At 42.8% G+C, this 8,538-nt stretch overlaps 1 protein-coding gene across 1 annotated transcript; it reads right to left on the bottom strand.

The window, feature by feature from the left end:
• Nucleotides 1-535: 535 nt before the first annotated feature.
• LOC124233295 (obscurin-like) lies at nucleotides 536-6,716 on the bottom strand (the record flags this gene model as incomplete). Its single annotated transcript, XM_046650459.1, has 3 exons — nucleotides 536-675; nucleotides 2,548-2,823; nucleotides 6,422-6,716. Coding segments are annotated over 3 exons (711 nt in total), but the record flags the coding sequence as incomplete, so codon positions are not given.
• Nucleotides 6,717-8,538: the final 1,822 nt, after the last annotated feature.

The raw sequence follows: 8,538 nt of genomic DNA, 5'->3' as shown, positions 1-8,538 counted from the left end.
CACTCCTTCATGAGGAAAGGTTTTCTGGTGAAATAAAGTTATTAGTTTTGCTATAGGCAAATATATCACTTTGTCCTTTGTGGTTTGCATATTAGTGTTCTGTGTAAGAAATCTTTCATTACCCTGAGGTCATTGAATAATCCACATTGTCTGATAAAAGTTTGTTTTACCCCTCACGCTGAAGTCTCCAACTCCCTTGGAGTTTTTTTTCCTGAGGAAGATTTTCCCTGAGCTAACATTTGTGCCAATAATCCTCTACTTTATATGTGGGTCACTGCCACAGCATGGATGACGAGTGGTGGAGGCCCGTGCTTGGGATCTGGACCTGCAAACCCCGGCTGCTGAAGTGGAGTGCACTGCACTCCACCACTCCACCATGGGGCTGGCCTCCTGGAGGTGATTTTTGTGTGGTGTGAGGTAGCTGTCAAATTTCACTTTATTTTTCCATATGGCTAATGGTCTTAGGACCATTTATGAGAAGATGCTCCTTTCTCCACAGCTCATGCCAGCTCCAGGGTAACAGGAAGGGAGGCAGTCAGGTCTTACACAGAGCCGACTTGGAGCCCACCTCCGCTCCTTCGGGCTGCTGTCTGTCTGCACTGAGACCCACTGTCTGACGCCGGATAGAGCAGATGTCCCCACATGTTCCGCCTGTTGGCTGGGCTCTGCTGGCCTCTGCAATCAACCTGTCAACATTCTCACACCCAAAACAACTATTATTTGAGTTTTGACAGGGACTGAACGCCTCTGGGTCTTCCACTGGCTTCTATCCATTGATTTAAGTCTTTTTTCTGTCTCTCAATAATACTTAATAGTTTTTGCCTATGAAGCTTCTAATCTATTTTATTAGACTTGGAATTGGTAACATCATCCTTCCGATGTTCCTGCAACTCTTTTAACGTGATTTCTCAGCTTCTTGTTTCTGGTATGTAGACGTTTAAGTGCTTTCTGAATGTTGACTTTTGTACGCAGTAATCCTTCCCAACTCTCTTACTAAGTTGAATCATTACTGTTTCCGGGTTTTCTAAATTGGAAATCATATCATCTGTGAGTTCCATTTTTGACATTTCCAAGTGTTGCACCTGTTTTATTTCCCTCCTAACTGTGCTGTCAAGGTTGCACTGCAGTGGCGACAGCCGCTCCCTTGGCTGGTTCCCCGTCTCAAAGGCAATGCTTTCAAAGTTTCACTTTAAGTGTGATTCAGCTAATTTTCCCTATACTATCAAATTAAGAAATATTATTAAATTATTATACTATCAAATTAAGAAATATTATTAAATTAAAATATTATTAAATTAAGAAAGAACCCTTTTATTTACATTTTGTTAAGAATTTTATGGAAGGAGTTGATGCTAAATTTTATAAAATATTTCTTCTGGATTTATGATGTCATATTTTATCAAATGCTTTTATTCTCCATTTTGGGAGGAAGCCACATAATTTTTTCTTTCAGTTTGTTAGTGTCAAGTTTTGGACTGATTTTCTAATATTTCTCATGTTAAACCAGCTTTGCGGTCCTGGAATATGACTTTTGTCATGGTGTAGCATCATCTTAATAAATTGCTGAATTCAGGTTGCTAGTATTTTGTTCAAGATATTAGCCTTGATATCAACAAGACGCTGGCCTGTGTTAATTCTTCATATTTACTTTGTGAGATTTTGGTACTGATATGTTACCTACATAAAGTGAGTAAAGGGTATATCTCTCTTTTCAATATTCTAGAAGAATCTCGACGAATGCGGAATAACTTATTTCCAGAATATTTGGTACAATTTAACAGTAGAAGCACTGGGCTTAGATATTATGCTGTGAGGAGACTATTTATTATGGTTCTGTTTATTTAAAAGATTAAAGGACTGTTCAACTTGTCTATTTTTTCTTGTGTGAGTTTTGATATAGTTTTCTAGGAATCGATCAACTTGTAATCCTCTGCTCTTTGTGTATTTTGCACAGACATTGAAACAAAATGTGGATCTAGATTTTGTTACACATGGGTGCAGACAGAACTTCTCCATGCACGTGAAAACAAGGAAGAGTGTCCAAGAACACTAAAACTTTGATAACCCAAAGCTCAGTCTTGAGCTAATCTGAGGTTTGATTATGTGGTTGGAATTCCCCTTTGTCCTGGTTGAATGCCTTCAAGCATCTCTGGCTAGCAGGACACCTCATGTGTGCTGGGTGAGGGTAGGTGTGATCTGCCAGAACAACCCAGGAGAGAGACATCTGGTCTGCCTCAGTCCCATGCATCAGGTAGAGCCAGATTCCTGGACATGAAGACCACCAGAGGGTTCTGAGCAGGTGCTGGGAAAATGTGACTAAGCACCACGACATGGAAATGCAATGCTTGGTACACAACAGCCTCTCCCTTCGTACACGCCCTCCGTCCATGTTCCCTTGGCCCAATCTTGGGTGTGAAAATGGGAGGGGGGAGGATGGGAGACATCAAGAGATGAAGTCTAATGGAAAGAACACCAGGGTCATCTGGGCTGTATGTCAGGCCCACCATCAACTCCAGATAGGTTAACTTAGTACTTCTGAGAACTGACCTGTGACGCCCAGGCGGAAGGAGACCTTCTGGCCCCCGGCCTCACAGCTGTACTCCCCTGCGTCCGCCTTCCCTGCCTGCTGCACCACCAGCCGCCGGGTGCAGCCCTTGGCCTCCACCTGCACTTTCTTGCTCGCACTCAGCTTCTTCCCGTCCTTGAACCACGTCACCTCTGTCTGGGCCTGGGCCACCTCGCAGCTCAGTGTGGCGCTGGCCCCCGCCTTGGCCTGCACCTCCCTGTGGGTCGGCTGCTCCTTGGCAAACACCATCGTGGGCTCTGGGGACAGAGAGGGACACAGGGTCAGAGACACCACCTAAGTCAGGAAGGCAGCACTGGGGAAAGAAGGCCTGGATGGGGGAGGCAGAGGGCTGGAAACTTCTCCAGGCTCTGCACCAGCTGAGTGGCCTGGAGGAGCCCCACCATCCTCTCAGCAACAAGCAACACAATTCATGTGTATGTTCTAACAATTTATCTGCACATCCATATGGGCTGTTCCAGGTGAGGACACTGTGAAAGACTCCTGTGCACACAGTCTGCTGGGAAGGAACATGCGGTCCTCAACTTCCTGGGGACGAGGAGTCTCGGGGAGTCTTTTCCACAGAACTGTGCAGCGAGCATTCCCACTCGCCGTTCATGAGACTCTTGAGGCTGCAGGCTCTTGGTGCTGTCGCCTGTGGCACCTGGTGGGTGCACCTTTTCCTTCCTCTGACTTTCTTTCCTGTTATCTGATGACTAATGAAGCTGAGCGCCTCTTCCAGCTCCTGGGTTGGCCATTACTGTTTGCTCTTCTGTGGTGACACTATTCAGATCTTTTTGTCCCATTATCAACAGTACTGTCTTTCTTTTTCTCTTCTCATTTTAAGGTGCTCTTTATATGTTTAAATGTTAGTCAATGACAACCATGTATTCTGTGACATATTTCCCACCTGTGGGACTTACATTCACTCTCCTCTGGTATCTTCTGGTGAATCAAAGTGTTTAGTTTTAATACAGAAAAATCTGTCTAGCTTGCTCCATTGTAGTTAGGGCATTTGCGTGCCTTTTAAGAAATCTATTCTCACCCTAGGTCTTTAAACAATCCATGCCATCATCTGAGGGTCTCATGGTTTTACCTCTACATGGAGGCCTCTAACACACCAGGAGTTGACTTTGTGTATGGTGTGAATTACCAGTATAATTTAATTTTTCCATATGGTTAAATGGTCTAAGCACTATTTATGAAAACACTATCCTTTCTCTACTTTCTGCACAGACACTGCAGTAAAAAGGGGAGTGGCGGGAGCCCATTTATGCAAGGATCTGTCTCTGAGCTCATTATTCTGTTCCTCTAATCTGATGACTGTCCCTACATCGAGATCCTCTGTCTTAATTACTGCAGCTTTATGATAATTCCTGACATCTGCTACAGCAAAAACTCACGCTTTGCTTTTATTCAAGAGAAAAGTGTATTAACTGAACTTGGCCTTTGGAATCTGCTTGTTATTTTTCAATCCTCCTAAAAAACATTTGTTCTGATTTTGATTGTTAGTGAATGTCTTAGATTCTTCCATGGATTTCTATCCATCTATTTAGATCTCTTGACTATCTCTCAGAAATGTTCGATAGTCCCCCACTGAGCCTCTAAGCACCTTTTATTAGACTTGCAGGTAGAAAATGATTCTTCTGATGCCATTGCAACTCTTTTAAAATATCATTTTCCAGGGTCCAGCCCGGTGGCGTAGTGGTTAAGTTCACTCACTCTCCTTCGACGGCCCAGGATTCGCAGGTTCGGATCCAGGGCATGGATCTATGCACCATTCAAGCCCTGCTGAGGCAGCATCCCACGTACGAAATAGAGAAAGATTGGCAACAGATGTTAGCTCAGGGCCAACCTTCCTCACCAAAAACATTGTTTTCCAAGTATTTGTTTCAAGTGTACAGACAGAGAAGTGTTCCCTTTTCTTTTCTTACTGTAATCTTTCTCAACAATCATACCATAATAATTTATCTTTCGGATTTTCTGAATTGATGTTCACATCATTAGTGAACTCCACTTTTATTTTTTCCAAATTTTATGCCTTTTATTTTAGTTTCCTCCTTACTCTACAATACAGTGTTGGACAGAAGTGGTGAGGGCAGCTTCCCCGTGTCTTGTCCCTGACGTCAAAGCTTTCAAGGTTCACTTTAAGCATGACATGATTCATGTTTTTGCAGCACCATTTTCAAAGTAAGGAAGAACACTTTTCTATTGTTTGTTAAGAATTTTACAGCATGAATTGATGTTAATTTTTATCAAACAATTTTTCTGAATTTATGACGTTAAATAGTAATCAAATAATCTTATTCTGTATTAGTTGAGAAATCACATGAGTTTTCACTCAATCTGTTAATGTCAAGTTTTATATTGATCTAATGTTCCTAATGTTAAACCAAACTTGCAATCCTGGGCAAGGACTTTCCTCATAGTGTATATCCTCTTGATATATTGTTGAATTCATTTTGCTAATTTTACTTATGATTTTGTCCTTGATATCCATCACGGATCGGTCTGTAATTTAATTCTTCCTACTTCTCTTGTCAGATTTTGATGTCGATGTCACATTATCTACATAAAACGACGTGCAGAGCGTATCTCCTTTTTCTGTTCTCCACAACAATCTCCACAAGCATGGAAATACTGTGCCCTAGAATGTTTAATAGAGTTTACCAGAGAACTACTGGGCTTAGAAGATTTTTTATTATTGGTCCCATTTATTTAAAAGTCATAGGACTATTCAAGCTTCCTATATCTTCTTGTGTTGATTTTCATATAGTTTACGAGGAATTAGACAAACTGTCACAACTTTTCGAATTTATTACCATAAAATATTTTGTCATACTCTCTTAAACTAACATTTCACAAAGACATATAGGTGGATTTTTGGTATCTAGACCCACCACAAACCATTATATACTGATGTGATACCCAACTGTTACGTGTAGGCACCTAGAAGTCAATGTGGGATGGGAGCCACCCCTATTTGGCATCAAGACTCTCTTAACAAGAGGAAAATAATTTAATTTCTTAGATTTCTCTATGTACCAGGTAAGGAGGCAAAGTACGCACTCACCATTAGAAAACGCTATGAAATCAATACTGCTCTCTCTACCAGTCAGAGGCTGCTCCTCACAGCAAAGCACGCTGATGTGGCAGAAGTGACTTCCTTTCCATTCCTAACTTCACAAACGTAACTCCAAGGGGAATTCTGACACTGAACACCAAAATTGAAGACAAGGGCAAAATGATATTCACTTTGGCAGAATGACCCTACATATCACCTCTCTCCTGCATTTGCACGGACATTACAACAAAACATGTATCTACATCTCATTACACAGAGGGAAGACACCTCAGATTTGATAATCCAATGTTCACTCTTGACATAGATTCAAGTATGATGGTGTAGCCAAAATTCCACTAACCCAGGGTCAGTGAAACTGGAATATCTCCTGCTGATAAGAGCTGGCATGAGGTGCTAGTGAGGGCATGTGGAGTCGTCAGAACAAACAATGCGAGGAAGTTACACATCCCAGGTGAGAGACAACTGGTCTACCTCGGACCCAAGCTCCAGGTAGAGCCAGAGCCTGGGACACCAGGACCGACAGGAAGGTTCCAGGCAGGCGACGGAGCATTACTGCATGGAGCTGCCCCTCCAGGTTTGCAGGAACGGCCTCTCCTTTCCATGTACCCTTCCAGCCCAGCATCTCTCAGCCCAAAATGGGTATGATGGAAGATGGAAGGATGGGAGACATTAAGAGAACAAGTCTAATGGAAAGAACACCAGGGCCGTCTAGGCTGTGAGCAAGGCCCATCATCAACTCCAAGTAGGCTGACCAAGTACCTCCAAGAACTGACCTGTGACATCCAGGCGGAAGGAGACCTTCTGGCCCCCCGCCTCGCAGCTGTACTCCCCAGCATCCGCCTTCCCTGCCTGCTGCACCACCAGCCGCCGGGTGCAGCCCTTGGCCTCCACGTGCACTTTCGAGCTCGCACTCAGCTTCTTCCCGTCCTTGAACCACGTCACCTCTGTCTGGGCCTGGGCCACCTCACAGCTCAGTGTGGCGCTGGTCCCCACCTCAGCCTGCACATCCTTGAGGGCTGGCTGCTCCTTGGCAAACACCACCGAGGGCTCTGGGGACAGAGGGATACGGGGTCAGAGATACCATCTAAAACATATGGTTAAATGTTCAAAGTACCGTTTATGAAAAGACCATCCTTTCTTCACACCTTGCACAGGAGCCACAGTAGAAACAAAGGAGGGCAGGGAACCAGCGGCAGGTCCATTCACCCAGGAATCTGCCTCTGGGCCCGTCCCGTCCCCTTATCTGACAACTCTTCCTGCATCGAGACCCTGCCGTCTTCGTGAATGGAGCTGTAAGTCTGGAGATCTGCGACCCCAATGCCCACACTGGCTCTCTTCAGGGGCACACTGTCTGTCTGCACACGGCCTTTGCAGTCCACTAGTCAATTATCAACCCCACCCCACCCCATCCCACCAAATAAGCACTTGTGAGGACTGGATTGTTAGTGAACATGTTAGTTTCCCCCATGGATGTCTATCCATTTATTTCACTCTTCTTTACCCTCTTTTGAAAACATCTAACCATCCCCTCCCACACAGCATCTAAACATCTCTTATTAGACTTGGAAGAAAACCACGATACCTCTGATGTTATTCCAAATCTTTTAAATTTTCATTTTCTAACTGTTTTTTGCTAGTATATAGATAGTATATATATATATATACACACACACTATATATATATACACACTATATATATATTTCTCTATATTGATTTTGAATGTGGTAATCTCTCTCAACACTCTCACTAAATCTAACAATTTCTCTTTTGGATAAATCACATCTGCTGTGAATTCTACTTCTGTTTTTTCAAACTTTCATTTTATTTTCCTCCCCTTTATTTGTGCTGTGCAGTGTGGGATGGAAGTGGTGACATGGCTTTCCTGTCCTGTTCCCCAGCTCAAAGGCAAATCCTTCACGGTTTCACTTTGTGAAGTGAGCACGACTTTTCTGCAATCCATTTATAAAATTCAGGGGAATCCTGTGACTTATACTTTGTTAGGATTTTATGGCATGAATTGATGCTAGATTTTATCTGACATTTCTTCTGGATTTATGATGTAAAATTGTTGTCAAAGACTTGATTCGGCATGTATTGAGGTAATCACCTTGATTTTCTTCCATCTGTTAATGTCAGGCTTTACATTGATTTGCTAATGTTTCTAATGTTGAACCAGCCTTGATTCCTGGTGCATTCTGAATTTTATCAGACTGTAGGATTCTTTTCATATACTGCTGAATTCAGTTTGCTAATTGTTTTAGCATATTGGCCTTGAAATCCATAATGGATTTACTTATAATATGAATTCTTCCTACTGGCCTGTCATATTACAATATCAAAATTATGCTACCAGATAAAAAGAGTTAAAAAGTTGATCTCCTTTTTCTATTCTCTAGAAGATTCTCCATGGACAAGGGATAATTAATTTCTAAGTTACCGGAAGACTCTACCAGTAAAGCGCTGGGCTTAGAATTTGTTCTATGAGAAGATTTTTTTCCCACTGGTTCTATTTCTCCAATAGGACTGTTTGAGCTGTCTGTTTCTTCTTAGGTCAGTTTTTATTTAGTTTTCTAGAAATAGGATAATTTCTCAAACTTTTCCTATTTTCTTGCACAGAATACTGTCAGATTCTCCTCAATAGCATGTCAAACATACACAGCAGGATTCTTGGTATCCATGCACACCTACAACATTGCACACTGACACAACAACAAACAGTTACGGGTGGCAACCAGGAGTCCATGTGAGACCTCAGCTGACCCTCATGTGAGTTAAACCCTCCTAAGAAAGGGGAAAACAGCAAGTTCACAGACTTCTCTGTGAACCAGCCAGGAGGGCACAGACCCACCCTCACCATTAGGAAACGCTATGAAATCAACGCGGCTCTAC

This window comes from Equus quagga, unplaced genomic scaffold (assembly GCF_021613505.1).
Source record: "Equus quagga isolate Etosha38 unplaced genomic scaffold, UCLA_HA_Equagga_1.0 186234_RagTag, whole genome shotgun sequence".
NCBI classification, from domain to species: domain Eukaryota; kingdom Metazoa; phylum Chordata; class Mammalia; order Perissodactyla; family Equidae; genus Equus; species Equus quagga.
Note: the sequence above shows the minus strand (reverse complement) of the source record. Positions and strands in the feature narration are given on the sequence as shown.